At 45.8% G+C, this 22,722-nt stretch overlaps 1 protein-coding gene across 1 annotated transcript in view; it reads left to right on the forward strand.

The window, feature by feature from the left end:
• The window catches only part of LOC144151592 (sodium-coupled monocarboxylate transporter 1-like), a 51,001-nt gene extending 30,601 nt beyond the window's left edge, over positions 1-20,400 (forward strand). The window contains exons 6-7 of the mRNA XM_077682701.1: positions 8,800-8,900; positions 20,176-20,400. Coding sequence (XP_077538827.1) covers positions 8,800-8,900; positions 20,176-20,247 — 173 coding nt within the window. The 3' untranslated portion in view covers positions 20,248-20,400. The remainder of the gene's footprint in view (positions 1-8,799; positions 8,901-20,175) is intronic.
• Positions 20,401-22,722: the final 2,322 nt, after the last annotated feature.

Raw genomic sequence — 22,722 nt, forward strand, 5'->3', positions numbered from 1 at the left:
CTGCTGTAGGCTTCCTCTGCATGCAACGACCCTCAACACGAAGTGCTGGGTACAGCAAGCGCTTAATATATATTTTAATTCGCTTCTAAAAATTACCTAAATGCTCTTCTGGAAATCGGGACCCATCGCTAGCGCCACTAACCATGACGTCAGTGAATTGCCAGCGCAGCAAAGTTTGTGACGTCATACAACGCTAGCGACTCGAGCGACGTGAACGTGAACTCCAGTTACCACAGTTTGTTTGGTCGCTTGGTCGTATCGACACACTATACCGATACGACGGCGACGACGACGCGACGCCGACGAGTCGTTAAAACATCAGCCAACTGCCGAATTGCCAGACCGCGTTGTCACACCACGCCGACGGCGACACAAACACGTCGACCGATGGAAAGTCGCCGTAATGTGACTGACTCGCCAAACGAAGACGCCAACAAAACCGGTCGCCTGACTGGTCGCACGACGCGTCGTCGATCGACCGAGAAGCGAAAACTGCGCCCCGACAACATTCGTGCCGCAATGAACGCGGCTCTATTTTGTTAGTTTCTGGAGGGTAATAAACTCAGTAAGTTCCATGAAGCCCATACAACTCAACACTAGCGCTAATGCGATCCGTATTTTGGCGTTCGACGCTTCGGCCGTGCTCTTCGGCGACGCCGCTACCCCGGAATGCGTGTGCGATCGGCTCGCCTGTAGAAAATATAAGGTCAGTTTCGTGCAGAAGCACAGTTACGTAGGGTAATTTGGGTAATAAGAGATCAGTATCGGCAAAGGTTTTTAACGTAAAACGTAAAACCAAAGTACGGCAAGCACTATCCCTTCAGTGCCAAATCGCAGTCGCAGCCGGGCACACTTATTTTTGCGAGTGCTTTCGCAGAAGAGCAGAGTTGATGGCGATAAGCTGTCGCGGGGGCTTCGCGGAACCTTGCTGCGCAAGCGCTATTTAAAACATGTGAGTTTACAAGCCAGGAATTCTGTAAACTAGCTAGTAAACACCGACGTAGTACTCCAAGGATGGGCCTCCATCTAGTACACCGGCTATATCGCGGAGTGGAATCGTTTGTTCGCTGGCTCAGGGACTCTGCTTCCGGTAGCGCTAGCGAGCGGACGCAAGATGTCGAGCTCCCCAGTTGGAGCGGTCGTTGCGGCTTCGGGCCGCGGAAACAGGACAACGGAAAACGAAGCACAGGACTACCAGATAATTCTGCCTCAACTGCCATCAGGTCGGTTCGTTTTGAACACAGTATTCTTGCACGCTGACGTCAAAGCGAGGCCTTATCGAGTGGAAGATTTTCGAGACGCGCTCGCACGCTTGGAACTGCTCCCCGACGTGATAGCGTTGGGAGCGTTCCAAATGAATCACGTGTGGGCAGTAACATTCAAGGACGCCGAAAGTGCCAAAAAGTTGGTTGATTTTCGCGACGTAAAAGTAAAAGATCTTTGCTGTATGGTCATCGACCCGAACAACCAGGTGCTGCGAGTGAAAGTGCACTGGGTTCTTTATGGTGTGCCCGACGACATGGTGCGAGCCGCGTTTGCGCCGTACGGCGTAGTGACTGACGTCGCAAGAGACCGATGGCGTGTGTCTTGGTGCGGCGACAAGGGCTCGACAACGCGCCTTGTGTAGCTGAAACTCAAGGCAGGCGTCTCCCCCGACGACGTGCCCCACCAGCTCCGAATCGCCGGGGACAACGCACTCGTAGTCGTTCCGGGGCGTCTGTCGCTTTGTCTGCGGTGTCAGCGTTCTGGACACGTTCGACGGGAGTGTCGTGTTCCGCGCTGCACTCGTTGTCGTCGTTTTGGCCACGAGGCCTCACAGTGCGTGCAAACTTACGCCACTGTCGCCGGACCAGTGGGGTGTGACGACAAATCTGAGCACCTCATGGATGAAGCTGAAGCGGAAGAAGTCGCCGCTGGAGGAGGGGGAGACGAGCCAGCGCCGACGCATGAGCTCAAGGACCTGCCGACGTGCAAGTCACCCGCCGTACAAGCTGGCATGGGCCAGGGAAAAGATAATGACCGGCCGGGCCTCAACGCAGACGACTTATCACTGCCACCAGTGAACCAAGCTGCCCAAGGAGGAGCTATCCTGGAAACCGACCAAGCGGACGGTGGGAAGGAGTCTGACGATGACACCATCGATATGGACACGAGCAAGGACCTCGCTAGCAGCACCTGCGGAAAGCGTGGACGCGAGAGCAACGCCGACATGACAGAAGGCGACAACGCGGCTTCCGACGAGCCGCCTTGGAAGGCGGTGCTGGGGCGGCGTTCCACACAGAAGCCCAAGCGTAGCGTCCCCCCGGACAGGAGGGAGCCAGCGTCGACGCCGGCGAAGACGCCGACGTAGTCGCGCGAGTGGTGTGCGCCGGTGGGCGAGTGAGCCAGCGTCGGTCATCCTTGTGTCTGAGACTCCAGGCCCGTAATTCAGTAGTGTATTCTGCGCTGCTTTTGAATCCACGCCCCGTACCCGTGGTGCTGTCTGTAGTGCATGGGGGGGCAGGACAACGTAAGGATATTGTCGAGGTCGGAACAGGTGCCATAAATTGGTATGGGGCACATGACAGCTTCTATGTCATTTCGACGGTGCATTTGGCTGACTACAGCGGTTCACTCCTCTTCCTGGCATTAATGAAAGCACCATCCTGTCCACACGCTCATTAATGTGAATGGCAACGTATCTCCTTTCAGCACTTAAGGTGGCAACAATCAACGTCAGGGGCCTGTCGTCAAAAAGGAGACAGTACCAGCTTAACCGCCTTTTTCTGGAAGACGATATCGACATAATCGCCGTTCAAGAGACGAAAATTGAAAGTCAGGAGCAAACGGACCGGATGGTGCAAACTTTCAGAGCACGATATAACGTTTGCGTGTCCCACTCGGTAGGCGCGTCGGCTGGATGTGCGCTTTTTCTGCGTAATTCTGTGGGAATTTTTGAAGAAAGTGTCAGTGTTTGCGAACGCGGTCGCTTTATTGTGTGCGATTTTTTGTACTCGGAAATGGCATGGAGGGTGATTTGTGTATATGCGCCAAATAAGGAAGTGGATCGCCGCCTTTTTTTTGAAAGTTTGAAAGTGTATTTAAACTGCGATAGGCACGTAATATTTCTTGGCGATTTCAACTGCGTCTGTTCGAGCGCTGATAGTGCAAAAAAACCGCCGACACATGATTTGAGTGCGATGGTTTTAAATAGCCTAGTGCATGAGTTTGGCCTGGAGGACGTCGCGTGTGTTCTGTCGAACATGAATGCACCACAGTACACACATTTTCAACGTGAAAGTCACGCAAGATTGGACAGAGTTTACGTATCACTGGGTCTTGTGCCTCTGTGCGAGGCCTACAATGTGAAACCGCTGTCCTTCAGCGACCACAGCATGGTGACGTTTACAATAGGTCAGAAGCAAAAGAAAACTCGCTTTAGCTGGGATACCTGGAAATTCAATGTAAAACTACTGAATGATGAACCATTCACAACTGGTGTAAAGAAAAGATTAGAGGAGGCAATCGGAACAGAAAGTGGGTCACTTATCACCGTCTGGGAACAGCTAAAAAGTGACGTTAAGATAAGTGCAATAGAAAGATCGTCCGTCATACGCCATAAAGAAAAGGAGGAGGAAACACAACTACAAAGGCAATTGCACTTCTTGCTAGGCATTGAGGCTCAACAGCCTGGAACTTTTACAAAAGAAATAAGAGAAGTTAAAAATAAGTTGGAGGTCATTGACATCGAGAAGTACAGGGGTGCCATAGTGCGCGCACGCGCAGAGCGACTCTGGTTGGGCGAAACGCCAACCAAACGTTCCCTGAGTGACGAAAAGGGTTATGCGCTAAAGAATGAGATTAAAGCTATTCGATACAATAATGTGGTGTCTAGGGACCCTGAAGTCGTGGAGCGCGCGTTTTTTGAACATTATAAGGAACTGCTGGGAACTGAAAAGCAAGGCAGTAAAGATTACGAGCTAACTTTCTTGCCGTCAATGCCAAAGTTAAGTGATGATGACAGAGCAAGCATGGAGGCGCCGATCAGTTTGCAGGAGATAAATAACGCCATCGATGAATTATCCATAGGGAAGTCACCGGGGCCAGATGGATTGGGAACCGAGTTTTACAAGTTCTTCAAAGAAGATATAGCATTAATTTTGTACAGGGTCATAACGGAAGCGTATGAATCCAAGAGAACACCGCCTTCGTTCCGGAATAGTCATATTGTGTTAATTCTTAAAACTGATGATCCTGAAAAGCTGTTGGCGGTAGAGTCGTATCGGCCAATCAGCTTAACGAATGTTGATTACAAAATTTTCATGAAGGTTTTGGCTAGAAGATTGCAAGGAGTAATAAAAACAATTGTTGGAACCCATCAAACATGTGGAATTCAGGGACGATCTATTTTTACCAATATTCATGTCGCTAGAAGTGTATTAGAGTGTTGCGACGCTCTAGGGGGCCACGTGGCGATGATCCAAATTGATTTGCAGAAGGCCTTTGACCGTGTTGCGCATAACATTCTTTTCTCAGTGTTAGAACACGTTAACGTAGGATCCGTCATCCTCGCAGGTGTAAAGATGTCGTACACTCAGTGCTCAGCTCGTGTTATTGTAAACAAAAAAGTGGGACGAAGTTTTGATATACTGTCGTCGGTGAAGCAGGGGTGCCCCTTGAGTCCCTTGTTGTTTGCAATTTATCTTGAACCCTTTTGTTTAAAGATTCTTCAAAATGAAAATATACACGGATTCCGTTTGCACTGCAGTGAAGTTAAAATTTTGTCATATGCCGATGACATCGCTGTTTTTTGTAGTGATAGGAAAAGTGTGAGGGAGGTGGTGAACGATCTAAAGCGATTTTGCGAGTTGTCTGCCAGTGCAGTTAACTGCAACAAGTGCATAGGATTTTGGCATGGTGACTGGCAAAGTAAGCCAGTGTTTTTCGAGAACATGCCTTGGACGACAACTCCGGCCAGGTATCTGGGCATCCCCCTTGAAAACTACCAGGATGCTAGAGAGTACTGGGACGGAGAAACTGATAGAGTTAGAGAGAAATTAACACAATGGGGGGGAAGGGATCTGTCAATGTTTGCCCTCGCATCAGTATGTAATGTGTTTGCTGTTGCCAAGGTATGGTACGTCCTACAGGCGATTTGTATGTCAAGAAGGAACATTCAAAAGCTGCACAGAGTGTTTGCGGTGTTTTTGTGGGGCTCAAGTTGGGAGCGCATGAGTCGAACTAATTTGTTTCGCTCGGTGAAAAGTGGTGGATTGGGACTGGCACATTTGTTTATCCGTCAAATAGTTTCTAGGTTTATGTTTCTGAGAGATCAGAGAGATTGCTTTCTACGTACTGTGGTACAAGCCCGACTACGTGATGTCATTCCAGACTATGTAGTTTCAACTTCTGAAATGCGATTTGTACGTGTGCGTGGGTTCTTGCGGGAAGTTGTGGACGCTTTTAGGATTTTAAGGGTTAGGTTTTCCTCGGAGTATTTGAGTAGTGTACCGCGAAAACGTTTGTACAAAGATATGATTGATGTGTGTCTGCCTGTTCCGGTTTATCGTCAATTATATGCAGTGGGTTCAGGAAAAGATGTTCTAAAAAGAGTGAAACGAATGCCAGTACGTTCATCTGTTAAATCTTTCTTCTTTAAACTTCATAGCGGCACGCTTCCAGTAAAACCCTGGCTGCAAGAAAAAGGACTATATGTACACCCATGGACACTTAACTGTAGACTATGCCAAAAGCTGGAAACAATTGAGCACATTTTTCTGGACTGTTGGGATGCGGTGTTTCACTGGGACATCCTCCAACGAACACTGAAAAAAGACTTACCATTAACGCCTTATGGCATTCGCTTTTTGCCCGTAAACAACGATGGAGGCGTGCCCTATGATATGTTCATGGCACTTAGTCTGCATTCTATGTGGAAAACTCGCATGGCGGTTCAAAATGCCGAAGAGGATGCTCGCACAGTGCGAGAGTACTTCATTGAAAGCGTTGCTTATATAAGAGAAGTTTATCGAGTGATGCCGGAAGAGCCTGAGTGGTTACCCGTTCTGGATGTTCTAGCGCAATTTAAGATGTTTTAAGCCACTCCCTTCAGCCGATTGGTGGCTGGAGCTAGTAATTTGTGTACTGAACAGTGCGTGTTGTGTTGTCGCCAAGCAGGCAATAAAGAAAAAAAAAAAGTTCGCTGGCTCAGTGGTCTCGCGCGTTCCGCCCATCCGGTAAACGTTGCCGGTTCGATTCGCGGCGGGGGCAGCTTTTTTTTTTGAGCGTTTTTTTAGCATTTTTATGGTTTGAACATCCATGGTTTTCATATGTCTGCATCCGAGGATGCAGACAAAGAATCCGCGTCGGAGCTGTCGCGGCTTGACGTGGCGAGTCGGCGTGTTTACTTCCGTGGTGAAGCACGTATGTGGGGGAGCAGACGCCGCAGTAAAGTCGCAACGTACCGCAGCGCCGCCGTGGCAGAGCCTCCTCGCAACACTGGGACGTCACTGCTTGAATCGGCGCCCAGAAACCAAAACCGAATCCTGTTCACATGAATCGTGCGATAATAAATTTTTCACTCAGAATATGTGCGTGTGAGAGCATGTATCATGCTTTCTAACGAATTATAAAACGTTTGCAACAAAGAATGCACAAGCAACAAATTTGGTGGCACAACACCTTTAAAGGAGCCATGAAGAGAAAACGCAAGTTTGGTTCATTCAAAAGATTGTCTCGTTAGAATCATACTGACACCACTTTTAACGTGAACTTCGCTCAAATAAGCTACATAATTAGGAAAAACGGGAATGGTCATGCGACCCATCAGCTCATTTCCCGCAACAGAACCTGTGATGCCACATGGGCTAAGCTCTGCGATTGGCGGAGGCTGGCAGAAGCAGACGCAAATTAGGTAGAGCTTACAAACTAGACGAACGAGCGATTTGCGCTTAAATTTAGGGCACATTCTTTACAAAGCAATAGGAATGATGGGACAAACAGTGGAAGTTACGAAAGCACATGTAAACATAGAAGTACTGATGCGTTCTGCTGTTCGTACTGCGCACAGCATGCTTTGGTTTAGCTGCACAGCACTATGGGGCTTGGGGTTGTCTCAGACGACACTGGCCGATTGACGCAAGCAACGGTGTCTTACGTGACCCCATTTGTCGAGCGAGCACTGTTTCAGGGAACGAATATTTTGTCCCAAAACAAAAACAAGCCAGGTTTAAATGCGGGCAAAAAGAAACCAAACGCTTGCCACGGTATGGTGGCGCCATCTAGGTTACGGAACGTAAAGAAACGCGGGAACAAACCAACACCGCTACAGGGTGGAGACAACCTTTGAACGGTCCCGTGCCGCCGCAATTGGGCCAACGGGCTCAACGGGTTATTCTTTCCGTTTCCCACGAGACCTAGCAACGCGAAACAGACAATATGATTCAAACTTCTTCAGTAAACCGCGTTGCGGCGATAATTTTAGCGCGGTTTTGACACAATGACTTGCTTCGGCGGCGAGCGAGCAACCGAACATGGCGGCGCCAGCGTTACGTGTCTCTACCCTGTACGGCGGATGCGTGAATGAAGGTACTCTAGGCTGCAGAGCGGTCGGTTCCCGTGATGTCACTTGGGACCACGAAAACGCACGCTTGAGCGGGAAAATCAAAATTTTAACCTAAATTGTTTAATTTCTCAGTGAATAAAGCACCGTTTGTATCCGGACAAGCGCTGGGGGCACTATAAAACACGAAATCTTTCGAATAAAACCAACTTGCATTTTCTCTTCATGGCTCCTTTAAGGGAGGAAAGTTTAAGCATAAGTCGTTGATGAGGAACGCGATGGAATGCCTTAGAAAACGAAACATTTTACACTAGGAGACTGCCCGAACGTTGCACTTCAATTTTATCTCGGACACTCCCGTGGCGAAGCATGGGCGCGGCTTACGAATGGAAGCATAACAACGTCCTCTTGGTGCCATATTCAAATGAATTCAAATTATAGAGTTTAACGCGCCGAAGATATGCGTGGGCTATGAGGCGCGCCGTAGTAGAGGGCTCGAAAATAATGTTGATAATGTGGTATGTTTCACGTGCGCTGATGTCTGGACACACGCACTGTCGCTTTTCGCTTCTATTTGAGAAGCAGTCACGGAAGACGGGATCGTCCCCACGTCCCATAGCACAATGAAAAAATTTGAGGGAGCCAATCAGCGTTCTGTGACGTACGCTTGTTAAATCAAGGCTTGAATCATGAATACGTGCCTAATTTCATGTCATTTTGTTTTTACTGAAACAAATAGAAACGTACCCTCTCAATGAAAATGTCAATGGCGTTGGTTGGTTTGAAAAAAAGTAGCTCCTGAACATCGGGGTAATCAGGTATTTTCCATCCAAGCTGATATAGCCATACCTGAGCGGGGAAAATGTTATTGACGGTAAGATGGCAAGTTGGGCGGTGCAGATTCGGATTCATGGTGACAAACAGCTCAAGAAACACAGACACAACAAGAAGAGATACGACGCACAGTGCTGTGCGTCGTCCCCTCTACTTTTGTCCCTTTGTTGTTGCGCTTTTTTTCACCATGAATCTGAATCATTGACGGTGACTTTTTTGAATAATTTGATATTCTGAACGTCCTGGTTCTCAGGTTTCTTTTTTTTTCAAGCATATGCCCTGGTGCGAGATTACAATTACTATCGTTAACATTGCGTTTTCAAAAGGGTTTTGCGGATATAACACCGACGACAAACATTTGGTGCAGAGGCTAATCTATCGGGAGAGTGTTATTTGCATTAAAAATTATGGTTTTCCAACCACAGGTGAACATCGACTACCAAGAGCGCCTGTCAGGCACCTAAACTGCTGGTTCGTACAAATATGGCGGAAGCTAGGGATACTTGAAAGTTACAACGCAGTCGAGGTAAGTTTTCTTTTCTTATTTTAAACGCGCCAGTAAAAATGGCTAAGGGTTAACCTTTCTACTCCTATTTATCATGATAGAAAGCAAGACAAAGCTCAAATTATTTCGTGAGAGCTTGGCGTTGCTTGAGGTTTAGCTGCCCGCCGTCTAGAAGTGTACACGAGATGATTGGATTCAATATTTTCTTTTGCGCATAACGGCAGACACATACAGCCCAGCTGGTGCGTCATCAATTGCCATATTGCGCTGCTGAGCACGAGGTCGCGGGTTCGATTCCCGGCGGCGGCAGCCGCTTTTCTGATGGAGGCGAAAAGCAAAAACGCCCGTGTGTACGAGATGTCGGCGCACGTTAAAGATCCCCAGGTGGTCAAAATTATTCCGGAGCCCTCCACTACGGCGCGCCTCATCGCCTGCGTTGCGTCGGCGCGTTAAACCCCCACAATCAATCAATCAATCAATCAATCAATCAATCAATCAATCAATCAATCAATCAATCAATCAATCAATCAATCAATCAATCAATCAATCAATTGCCATAGTGAGTGGCACTGCGCAGGTGCAGCAGCCGTTATACGCTCGCCTGGTCACGCGGTTCACCTGCGCTTACGTGCACGCACGATACCTGGTACTGAGCCAAACGATAATAAAGGCGCAGCAGGCACGGCGGCGGCTGAGGGGCATTTGCGACGCCATGAACGGCCATGAAACATGTAGCACAGTAGAGCGTTCGCTCCTAAATAGCGCTTTCTCTTTGGCATCGAAAAAAAAAATTCACCTGCAGTAGTCATAAAACTGAGTTGCGAAGTACAGGCCGCTTCTTAAAGGTATCTGGTGCAGAATCAGGGGCAAGAAAAGAGAAAGTCTCTTCTATTTGTCGACTTTGACGTCCCGGAACCTCTTCCAAACAGACCTGTATTTCTTGCGTAATAAATATTTGTTGCCACTGAGTTCTGTGCGTCCCAACGACTGGTGAGGGCTGGTGAAGACTTGCAAACGTGAAACTAAAAAGTCACCAAGCCGATGTGAATGTGTGGCGCACAACCGCGTTCGTAACTGACAAAGAATGGAGAGGCTAAGGTATAAGCTTGGGCGTGTTGGTACGACATTCTTTTGAACAGCGCAAGTAGACAAGGACGAGAAGTGAACCAGATAAAAGATACAGATAAAAGGAAATGCACCACTATCCCTTACATTCACGCGATCTCACATAATCTGAAAAAGATTGGGAAGCGCGTTGACGCAAACGTGCTCTTCTCGGCCCCTAAAAAGCTATCAAAACTTTGCAAAAAAGTGAATGAATGCTTCGTGTTCACCAATACTTGCACCACAAACATCGCACGCAGTTTGCGGATTACTCGGTAGGCGTGGTGTATTCAATACCATTAGATAAGTGCAAGAAGAAGTATATAGGGCAAACAGGACGATGTCTATATGACAGATTACCCGAGCATCGCAATAATGTGGAGAAAGAAGATAAAGGACATCTAGGCGCGCACTGTAAAGAATGTGGTTGCTACCCTGACCTGCAAAAATGCTCCATAATTCATAAAAGCAATAATCGACTGACGAGAGAGATAGTTTAAGCCTACGAAATCCTCTCCAACAAAGACGTGTGGGTCAGCTGCCCTTCTGTCATGCTAACCGACAAAGAAATCGCCTTTTTATCTTGTTTGTGAACGTGATCCGCCGTGTTGTCTCGAAAAATGAATGTGTTTCTTTCCTCTACCCCCTTTCCCCCATGTGTATCTTCCCCCACCCCCTTCCCTTCCTTTGTTGCAACGGAGATATGTATTTAAGTATTTTCGTTCAATAAATCGCCTGTTGTTATTCTGCGCTGTGTCTTGTCCACTTCTCGTCCTCGTCTACTTGCGCTGTTTAAAGGAGACGCTAAATTTCGGTGTTTATTGCTGGACGGGTACTTTTGCGGGGTAACAGCTGCGTTGATTTGGGAAAAGGTTCGCTGGGACCACATTTTAGCCCAAATTAGGCAAAGCAAATGGGCATGGGCGGGACCCGTCATGCGCATAAGGGACAACGGGTTGACCATCTGTTTTACGTAAATGCAGTACGGGCCGACCAAATACTAAGTGGAGGAATGAACTACGGAAATTTAGAGTACAACTCCGCTTTGCAATAAGTAGGGCTGGCTGGAGATTTTTGGGAGATGCCTACGTTCTGCAGTGGCCACAAACAACTTGATGACGATGATTTGGTACCGTTTATCCACATTATGATGACGGATAAGCGCTTGTTATTACGTCTCAAGTAGCAGCCATTATTGGCCAATCGAATGCTTGAGACTGTTTCCTGCGGCACCGTCGTATTACGTTTTCAGTCAGTTTTCGTCGCGATCCGTGTCCAAGGTCTGTGTGCTACGCGTAGCACCGCTTCTCGTTCCGGCTGTTGTATGTTAGGACAGTCGACGGTGACGGTATATTTCAAGGCCTGCATATTTGCTCTTCTGGCTCTGTGTTACCCTCCTTAATTTAACTGTATTTTAATGGCGTGGGCAGACACCTTCCCCTTCTTTCGCACTTAGGCACTTCCTATAAATTCGTGGCCTATAGAATGCCCAGAAGCGCTTTGTCGCGAAATAGTTTCGCTGTTGCAGACGCTGACAGAAACGCTAACGCCGGATTTTTCGACCGGTCATCGATTCTGTGCTCTCCCATTAAAAGCCAATCATGCCCGCACGGTCCGGTTAGACGCGCTCACGAGGCGCAAGCAACGGCCGCCCCAATGTCGTCTGCACGAGGGTGCTTTTGGAGGCTGAGAATTGTGCGCTCTGTTTTCTCTACAAACATCACAAACCTCTACTCTGATCCTAGAAATGTTCACGGATAAAGCAGTAATTCCTGTAGAGATCACTACATGCATACAACAAAGCCACTTTATGGGAAGCGCGAGTCCAACAACCTGGAGGCATCCCAGAGCAAATGACACCGAATGGCACTGATTTTCCGCTCATGGGGGATTGTTTACGTCGAAAAACAAAATTAATGGTACACGATAACCATAACGACTGTCATAGCGAATTATGTATCTCTCTCTGCTGCCGTAGTGCAGTTCCCAACCGTTTCTTTGGAATCGACGATAACCGCCGATAAGTCGGAATAATCGGGATTCGAAGAAAAAGGATTCACTGACGAAAAATAGCCGCGTATCTGCTCCTCTCGTTGCAAATTACGACGACATACGATAGTTCAATGGTGCTACTGGCAGGTAAATGCCTCCCTTCTTGTTCCCGCTCACCCTTCTCGCTCCTGCCAAGAAAACATGCTTGAGGTTTGCTCAAGTAAGCTTAAATTGACCGCGTTCCGCTGCTCCAAGAGGGTGCCTCGATGCCAGCGCGGCCTTACGGCTGAGACGCGCGTGAATGGAGTCCCCCTACTACAACGTTTTAGAACCACGTTGCCCTACTCGACGAGCGTTGCAAGCACAACGTGGAACCTATCTAATGGAACCTGTCGTTGCCGTTGCCCTTTGATTTTTAAATGCCGCGGGGTAGCGCAGGAAACGGCAGGCCATGGCTTTCTGCAGTTATAATAATGCCTTTATTTTTCATCCACAATTATGTACGAAGAGAGGGAAAAAAGGTAATTTGGTTATCTTGACGATGCTCCCTCCTTCAAGAGGCGCACAGCAGAGCATAAAGTTCAAAAAAGGTAGCAAAAGAAAAAAGGAAGCAACAAAAAATCAATTGCCCTGCATTTACAGGCGTTCGAAAAAAAGAAACAGAAAAGCAAAGGAAGATGAAAATCGACCGCGACATTTACAAATGCTTTCTTTAACAATGAAAAAGCTAGGGGGCTAGTAAAAGAGCAAAGCAGAGAATAAAAGGATAGAAACAACAAAAAACACATTCAGAAAACACTTCTCAATTTCACAACGGAGGTGGGGTTGACAGGAACAGTTCGAAAGTAGGACTAAACATGAACAAGAAAACACTTTTAGCCTGGCAAGGCAGCGTTGGTACTAGACCAACGCACGGTTCAGATATACAAACAACATTTGCAACATTAAAAACGCTGTTTCCACAGAATAGCAGTTTTGGCAGTCAGATATTAAAAAGGAGCAAGCCACCGCGAAAAAAAAGAGCAAACCATCGCAAAAAAATCGTAGTATAGTCTTTCATTTCCGGTCGCAAAACCCAAGCATCCATGATTCTTTTAATAAAGGAACGCTGCAAATATCACTCGTGTTGATTTTCGGCCTTATATTTGCGTAATGTCTTGTTCTGGTTGAACAATGTTGACAAGTATGAACATTAACACCGGGCTTAGACGTTTAGATTTGGCTGTGGTTATATAAGACTATTGCGCAGTATGTGTTCTTATTTGGCCGGGTGGCTTAATCAAGTCACAAACAGACAGACATACAGACAGACAGACAGACAAACAAACCAAAATTTCTGCGTTTAAGTAGCCGACTCAATGCAATCGTCTTTAAAAACCTTCCGAGCAGAGACTATTTCCGTTACCTTGAGAATCTTCGCCTTGTTCTTCAAGTAATCGGATATGGTTTGCTTTGAAACCGAAAATTTGCGAGAAACTTCGCATTGTGGTCGGCCGCTGTCAACTTGACGGAAAATGGCAGCTTTTTTCTCCACCGTGAGTGTCTGTTAGTTGCCTCGTTTCTTTGTAACTCCGGATAGCTTTGAAGGCGCAGTTGTGACGATGCAGGTGGCCGTGGTGGCTCTGGTGATGTTGGAGCCATTCCAGAAGATCAGTATTAGCACGCAAAACAACAGACACAACGGTACACAAAGCACAGAAAACGACTGACCGCGATGACTTCCAGAACGGACTAACTCGTACGGGTCTCTTCGCTTTTTCCAGTTCCGGCCGCCCGAAAACTCCCTTATTGTGTGCCGCCCGTCCACTAGGTGGCGACACGGGCCCCGTAAGAGCAGCGTTAGAGCAGTGAAGCTGGAGTACGAAAAATTGAATTGCATGCTGTGCAGCTTCCGAACAATCGGTCGTGCATATACATGTACTTCAAAAGGGAAACTGGCCATGCCGCGAAGGTGTCCGCTTAAACAAGCCTCTCCGAATTTTCGGTACTCGAATAAATGGTTGGTGACTGTATACACCCCAGTACCATTCACTAGGAAGCGGTAATTTTTCAAGTAACTGTTGTATACAATCGCTCGTTTATTGCACGCCTGAAAAAATAAGAATGTGTAATGATGCACCCATCGCAGTGTGATGGTACTTTACAGAGAAGTGGAGAATACCCCAGTAACCTCAGATTTGCTGATGAAGTCACCTTGCTAAGTTATCCTGGGGACGAATTGAAAAGCATTATTTCCGCACTGGGAAAGCAGAGTAGCATTGTCGACATGAAAATTGTGCGGCAGAAAAACAAGGTAATGCTCAGCAGCCTCGGGAGAGCAGTGATCTGTGGTAGGTGGCGAGGCAGGGGAAATGGTACGCGAATATATCTACATCAGCCAAGTAGGGACCACAGATCGCAGCCATGAGGCGGAGATACGTAGAAGGATAAGGATAGTATGAGAAGAATAAGAATGAGAAGGCTAAGAACAGAAGAATAAGAATTCGCTGGATTTTGTTATCCTGCAAAATTGCTTTTCTTAAAGCGAATTGACTTCTATCGCCTTCATTTATTTTATATTGGTATCAAACCTGCCAAGCGTCGCTGGAGCAGGTATTGTTCCTCAATCTGGCCAACAGCGCGAACAAAGACGTGGACAAAGAAAACGGACAGGACAGAGCTCGTCCTGTCCTTTCCCTTCCTCCACGTCTTTGTTCGTGCTGTTGCCCGGAATGACGCCATACCAACTTGCCCAGCTCACCACTCTGTTACAGGGTATTGTTCCTCCCTTGTTTTTCTTTTTTTGTGAGGAGGGTAGGGTGGGAGCACGGAATTTTTAAAAGGATTTAAAAGGTTAACAATAGGGTGGAGTGCATTCGGCAGGCATTCGCAGAATAATGAATTGCAGCCTATCGTTGTCCCTGCAGAGGAAAGTGTAAAACACCGGCATCTTTCCGGTACTCACCTACGGGGAAGAAACGTGGAGGCTAACTAAAAGGGTTCAACCTAAAGTCAGGATGACTCAGCCAGCAATAAAACGGAAAATGATAGGTGTAGCGTTAAGTGACTGGAAGGGAGCGGAGTGGGTCAGGGAACAAACACGTGTTAAGGATATATCACTAGATTTTAGGCAGAAATAGGCGTGGGCACGGCATTTAATGCGAAGTGAAGACAACCGTTGGCCATTAAAGGCAACAGAGTGGATCCCTAGAGAAGGGAAGCATAGCAGCGGGCGGCCGAAAGTTAGGTGTGCAGAGGAGATCAAGAAGTTTGCCGGCATAGCTTGGTCGCAGTTAGCACAGCACCGGGATAATTCGAGGTCTAAGGGAGAAAACTTTGCCCTAAAGTTGGCGTGGGCTGGCGTATGATGATCATGACAGAAAGGTATTAGATCTGGCTGCGTTCTAGCGAACATTTGTGAGTAACCTCACCCTAATTTTTCATTTTATTTCCTTAAAGACCCCTTGCGGGGTCTTGAAAGGGTGGGTACATAAAAAACTGAGCAGAAAACAATCGCTTGTCCTACGGTGAAAGGTGATTAGTGATACTGCTTGTGAAGGTGGAAGTACAAGTAATGGCAAGAATATCGCCTGAACGCCCATTCCAGGCAGCTGCTGTGCGGGGGAAAATGATGTAGAAAAAGAAACGGTGCGTGGACGTGAGCGCGCGACTTGAAAGGGATGACCAGTGCGTCGAAATATGTGGGCTGGGGGAACCAAATAAGGTGGCATGCGCATCGAACTGGGATAAAAACTCATGAAATAAAGAAAGACTGGCGATACGGCGGCGAAAAGAACGGAGGGGTAGATGAATTTCTGCCTTCAGTAAAGATACGCTTACGTCATGGGAGTACGAACTATGGATAAACCTAGCGGCCCGGTTTTGAAGAGACTCAAGGGCGTCTTGAAGATGGGCTTGTTGCGGGCTCCAGATTGGGGAATCATATTCCAGTTTAGTTCTTACAAGGCTCTTCTAGGCTAATAATTTTATATATCTACTGCGTTACGGAGATGACGTCGCAGGAATTCCAGCGCTTTATTCACAGATGATATGATGTTTGTGATATGCAAACCCCATGAAAGATCGTTGCAGAATGTGACTTCCGGATATTTAAATGAATTAACTGTTTCAACTGGAGCGGTACTGATAGCATAGGGAAAAACAAGTGGAGAGCGATGGCGAGTTAAGAAGAACGCTTTCCATTTGTGAGGGTTAAGTTCTATTAGCCAATCTTCGCACCATTGTTTTCCATTGTTGAGATCACTTTGTAGAGCTCATTGATCAGAAGCGTTAGAAACAGTGTGGTGAATAACACAATCATCAGCAAACATTCGGATTATACAGGATACATGAGTTGCGAGATCGTTAATAAATATGAGAAACAAAAGCGGACGCAGGACTGACGCCTGAGGGGCACCGGATGTTACCGGAAGGGAAGTAGAGGTAGGATTGTTAACAAAGACAGCTTGAGTGCGGTTACGTAAAAATTCATGGATCCACTTTAGGACATCGGAGTGTAGGTTTAACCGCCAAACTTTGCAAAGAAGGACTTTATGGGGTACTTTATCGAAAGCTTTCGCAAAGTCCAGGAAGATAGCGTCAGTCTGCACGTTATAATCCAAGTTAATATGAAAGACGTGCGAAAAGATGGCTAGTTGAGTCTCGCACGAGAAACCTTTGCGAAACCAGTGCTGCGCGTAATTGAAAAAGTTTTTTTAATCTAGGAAGTCCATTATCCGGGTGTAGATGACATGTTCAATTATTTTGCATGGGATGCTGACTAATGATATCGGTCGATAATTTAGGGCTGACTCTGTGGTACGTGATGTGAATACTGGGATATTTCCGTGTTTCCAGTCATCAGGAAGCTGACCGGTTCAAAGGGACTGCGAGTAAACCAGGCACAAAAAGGTTGCACATATCTGTCGAGTGTTCTTTAGAAATTTTGAACTTATGTTGTCGATACCTGATGATGAAGATAATTTAAGTTTGTCAATGTGTACAAAAATTCCGGGTACGACGAAAAGGATTGGTGGCATGACAGTGCTGACTACAGTAGGGTGTGGCGAGGGCCGAACGTCAGTTTCTTTGCTAAAAACATATGTAAAGGCTCTGTTAAACATATCGGCACATTAAGAGTCAGTGGCCACGTCACCTGCTTTATTGTTGAGAGTAACAGTGCACGAGTGGTTGGGATATATTATATACCAAAATTTCCTAGAGTTACTAGTAAGCAATTTCGCTAAGTCGGTGTGAAAAAAAGAATACTTAGCGTTTCGTAGTGCTGTTAGGTAAGCTTTTTGAGCAGCATATTATTTTAACCATGCATTTTCAAAATTCTGCTGCTTGGCGGAGAGAAAAAGACGTTTTTTCCTAATTTCTAGTCATTTGAGCGTTTTGGTAAACCATGGTTTTTGGAAACTGGCCGGATAATAAGCTTCAGGATGGGTTTTTGGACCCGTATATCACATTTTTAATTAAATAACTTCCAGTTATCATGCACCGTCCGAAAATTAAAATTTGCTTTGAATATTTGAATAAAAAAGTTTAATTCGTTATTTATAGCAGCGTTTTTACCTTTCTCATACAGTCGTATGGTCTTTGTGGGGTTTTGTTGTTTTGGAGGAGTGATTAAAATGTCTGCTTGAATTACTTTGTTGTCGCGTATTTTTTGCAAGTAGGAAAGAGATGTTACGCTTTCAGGAACACTGTTTAATAGTATGTCTAATAAGCTATCACAGTCTTGGGTAACACGGGTTGGCTTGGTGACAACTTGAGCTTGGTTGAAATTTAAACAAACATTGACAAACTCACTCACCTCAATATGTAGTCCTCCGTTACAAGATGGATTAGGCCTGTTAATATTCGGGAAATTAAAGTGCCCAAACAAGATAATATGGGCATTAGGGTACTTTGTTGAAAGTTCCTTTAACACAGAATAAAGCTTACTGGAGAAGTCAGGATCCTTATGTGGGGGCCTGTAGCACACGCTAATTAAAATTGGTTGTGGTACAGGTTGATATTTTATCCATACCATCTCCAATTTAGGCGAAAGGTTCACCAGAGTTGCTGGTAGGTTCTGGCTAGCCGCAATGAGCACCTCTCCTCCAATCCTGCCGTCCCGGTCCTTACGGAAGATCTGAAAATGTGGCAAGTAAGCCAGGACTTCCGCATTATTTACGTCGCAATTAAGCCATGTTATCCGTTAATAAAACCAACTTGCTACTGAATGATGAAACAAGATTAGAGATCATTTCGTGTTTTGAAATGAAACGGCGAATTTTGGTGAAGATTACGGAAAGAGATACCCTAGTTTGGGGCAATGGTTGGGGATTGCTTGATAATAACGGACGACGCAGTGATTGCTAGGTTACTTTCTTCACTGTCTGTGATGGTTTATCAAAGATGTAACGTTTAGAACCGATGAACAAAGTTTTGAAGCTCAACCGAAATGCTTTAGAGTTTGATTTGGCGAAAGTCACAAGATGTCTTAGGGTATTTCGGACGGCAGGCGAAATATCCTCGCCAACGCTGCAGTTAGCATCTTTGAATTTCTTTCGTTCCAACAAGATCGACTGTTTGACCTCAAACAAGCTAAAGTTTACAATTACAGGGTGGACCCCGGTCAGGTGAATGGCGTCCAAGGCGCTGTGCGCGTTCTACATGTGAAGGATGTATTTCTAGTTCAAGGTTTGCAGTGATACAACGCATGACCGTTGCCTCTGAATCAGCAAATGATTCTTTGGGATTGGGATCAGGAATACGATAAAATATCAGGTTATTTTGGCGTGAATGTTTCTCTCTATCGTCCACACGGGATTGAAAGTTCTGACAATGTTGGGTGATTTCAGCGCTTAAAGGTTTTGTGTAATCTAGTCCTCTGCCCATGATTGAAATGTGACAGTAAAGCGTTTTCTGGTCAGTCAGATGCTTCCATATATAGTTCATTGCGGCGTTTGTTGATCGCAGAGGATCTTTAACAGTATAAGTTTGGACATAATTTGGTTTGTGCTGCATACAGGTTTTCTAGCTCGGTGACCACAGTATCAATGGTAGGTAGAGGCCACAGGTTATTTTCAATAACATCTCCCAAAAGCAGTAATGAACGCAGCACTTGAAAACATTCGACAATAATAATAACACAGCCCTGCGGGCTCCGCAGCTGCACTAGGAAATATTTACGTGATTTTTTACAAAAGATAACCTGCGTGCTATCTACCTGTATATTAAAGATGAACGGATTAGTAGACTGTGCTTTCGCACAGCTACTGAGCCCACAGAGCGGCGAAGGCGGGTGGTACTCTCTTATATTCGGTGACGTTGAACTTTGCTTTGATGGGAAAGGCCAGGCTGGATCGTAGACCGAGACATCTGGCGGCGGTACTGTGAAGGGCAGGCAGGTCCGATGGTGGCGGCAGTTGTGGGAGCCATTCGCAGAGTTCTTTGGGGCGGGATACGGCGTTTGTCCGGCGCAAGCAGGCAGGACAGCCGTCAGGAGCGGGCTCTGGAGAACGGTGAGTATCTGCATAGTAAAGATCAACGGATTAGTGGAGTGTGCTTTCGCAGAGCTACCGAGCCCACCTGGCACCCTCAAATTGCGTACCCAAAGACTAACATAGAACGCCGTTTAGAAGGAGTTGGATATTCTAACGAAGCACCCAAGTGTGTCCAAGGTATTTTTCAAAAAAGCACTGCGAATTTCCCTGTCATACAAATGTGATCGAGTGCAACGTAAAACACAAGACCTGGAAGCTAAACTCGGCAGTTCCAAAAAGGCATGGTGACGAATGAAGCATGACGTCCAAGCAGCGATTGCATGTCATGGAATTGTGGAGGGTGTACTAGAGTCCTATGGTTTGCTTCAAGACGTCACCTGAAAAATGAAGTGTGCTGCAGGTAGTTGGACATAGCCATGAATATCTTATACTGAGTTGTCCTGTGATAATGCTGTTACTGCGTATTGAACACAGGTTATGTGAAACAACTGTAGCGCAGGGGACCTTAGACTTATCCTTCTGTTCATTGAGTTCGCAATCTGCAGTTAAGACGAGAACGTTTGCAAAAAATACTCCACGAGGGCCCCTGTTACTTTTTGAAATTTCTGTTTTTGTAAACATAACAGCATTCAATACAGATGAACTGAATATATTCGGTTATTCCCTGCGATTAACCTGCAGCAAATTCACCTCTGAGTGGTTCAACGATGTCACTATTCTTGCAGGTATCAAATCATATTGTCCTGGAAACCTCGCCTTCGTGGAAAAAAGGAGAGAATCGTGAAACAGAAGTCTAAGCACACGAAAAAACGACGTAACAAATTAATAATGTGCCTTACAGTCCCCCAGCAGCTCGTTTGGACTTTCATCTCCAACCTGCAATGCTGACTACAAGTGTGTCCTGCGGTCAGACTAATGTATTACCAGACCAGTGTGGTTCCGGTCATAACTTACAGCCTCAGGAAAAAATTTTGGGTAATGTAATGTCCGGGTTGTACACACGCAAGCAATAAATTACCAAACATTTACAAAGTTCTTTTGCACCTCCTTTGAACTACTCGTAGCTCGATACTTTTACTTTTCAAGTTTAGAGTGCTTGTTTAGCAGCAAAAAACAAGACAAAAGCTAACGACTGGTGTCTACAAGAGGCTGTTTCTTCGCATCACTTTATTGGCAGCGCAATTCAAAAGTACAGTACTTGGTACATTCTTACTGTCCAATGCCTACCTAAGAAGCGCTAAAATTGCATCGCTGACGCAATTTTATAACGGTTTAAACAGACGCGTGCACATAGAATAGCACGAATAGGACAGGCATCAAATGAAAATAAACATTATTGCCGAAATTCACCGCGTACAAGATATGGAACTCGTGAACACATGAGTTTAGGAGGTGTACGTCCTTAGAAATGAACGGGTTTCTTCGTAGACAGAACTAGTGATGGCGTGATTACGTGTTTACGCATTTTTCAGCTGCTGTGCAAGTTTGGCAAAATTACGATATTCTGTTGCGGCTTCGCAGAATAAACTGGTCCATGATCTCTGGCGTTGTAATTTTGTATTCATAAATATGCTCTACGACAAAGAGAGAACACTTATGCTTGCTCAAATTCATGTAGCCGAATTCAATTCGCCGTATGTAAGTTTCTGCCTCAAAAGAAACAGTGGGGGGGGGGGGGGGGGTTCACGAACTTCTCTGCTAACCATAGCTGTGAGGATGTCTCTTGCCCTTTGGCTGAGATTAGGTGCGCAAATTAGACCTCCCATTCCACGTGGTGTGGCAGCAGTGATCGAATAAATGTACTCCTGCAGAATTGATTCTAACTGCACCCCAAGGGGCACGGCAGCCAGTGTGAAGTGATATCAGCTTCAGCTTACATACAACTGTATCATAATGTTTATTTTATTGCAGACAGTTTCTTACCTTTGTATTGTATGAAAAAGTCGCTTTTCGTATGCGTACCTTATAATGTCGCTGCTTCACGCGACCTTATGTTTTCAGTTCGACGAATATAGTCTTCCGACAGACTGCATAAATATTCGGTAATTTTAGACCTCTAATTCAAAATAAAGTTAACACACCCGCTTGAAATCCGCCGCTGCTAATAATGGAACGGTATTATGCCGTCCGCAGGTAATGTAGGCTCTTACAAAATTTGCTCCGCCAATTTATGCAAATCACGTGAATGAAACCAGCAGTTTCTATGACGAAGCATTATAAATTTTCTTATCTACAACGCCTTGACGAGTTTTCTCCCGCTGAATTTGTGTAGCAATAACAGAGCATGGTAGCATTAAGAGAGCATGGGATCGACGAGTTGCCATGGTCAATATATTAGAGTTCCCGAAATGGCGCTGCACACTCTTCGACCGTTTAGGCACCGCCATCGGCGCTTGAACACTACAACTTCACAGGCCCTGCGGCATTACCCCAGAATCAACAAATCCGCCATCAGTTCACAATATTCTCTGAATTACACTTCATCACACACGACAAGACGGGAAAGCATTACTGAACACTCGTCCAAAAGAGAATTACATTTCGTAAAAAACGAAAAAATAGGTTTGGAGACATTTCTTTGCTACAAAGTGTACAAAGTAGAATTGCGAAAGCCATCTTAGGCGAACGATGGGTAAACGCTGCAAGCTCCTTTTAATGAGTAAACTGCAAAATATGGCCCGCTCATCAGGAGAAAATCAAGAAACCAATGAAGAGGAGGTAACCAATGATGAGAAGAAATGTTCGTAGACCTAGGAACAGTTTCCGTGGTTTTTAGTTATGTCTATGATTGTCTGTTATTTCAAAAGAGTTTGAGCATCTTGCAACACCCCGTGCTATCGACTGACCTAAAGTTTTTAGTGCAGTACTGAGAGACTTTGTTTCACTTACGAAATGACTGAACAGGTGTGTCTGCAGTACGTTTACATATGCATATGCATGAACCATAAAAATGAACCTTGAAGTATATTCTGAAATCTAAAAAGAAAATTGTGTGTTACCAGTCGGGACACTCAACATTAAAAAACGGGTATAGCAATAACAACCTTGCGCTTTGCTCTAGGTCAGCCATGCAAACATCAGGACAGCACCAGCCTCATCAACTACGTCCGGTGCGTAAGAAGATCTGGTTTTTCAGAATAAGCCATTTCGATTGTGACGGAGTGCTTTGTGGCTGATATACAAGGCAGCAGAATGATTGCTGAGAGAAATTACCAATCTGGAAAAATGACACTGGTGGTTGTCCCTTACATCCATCAGCTTTCCATCGCTTT

This window comes from Haemaphysalis longicornis, unplaced genomic scaffold, assembly GCF_048455015.1.
Source record: "Haemaphysalis longicornis isolate Haplotype H1 unplaced genomic scaffold, Haemaphysalis longicornis Haplotype H1 scaffold_9, whole genome shotgun sequence".
In the NCBI taxonomy this organism is placed as follows: Eukaryota; Metazoa; Arthropoda; class Arachnida; order Ixodida; family Ixodidae; genus Haemaphysalis; species Haemaphysalis longicornis.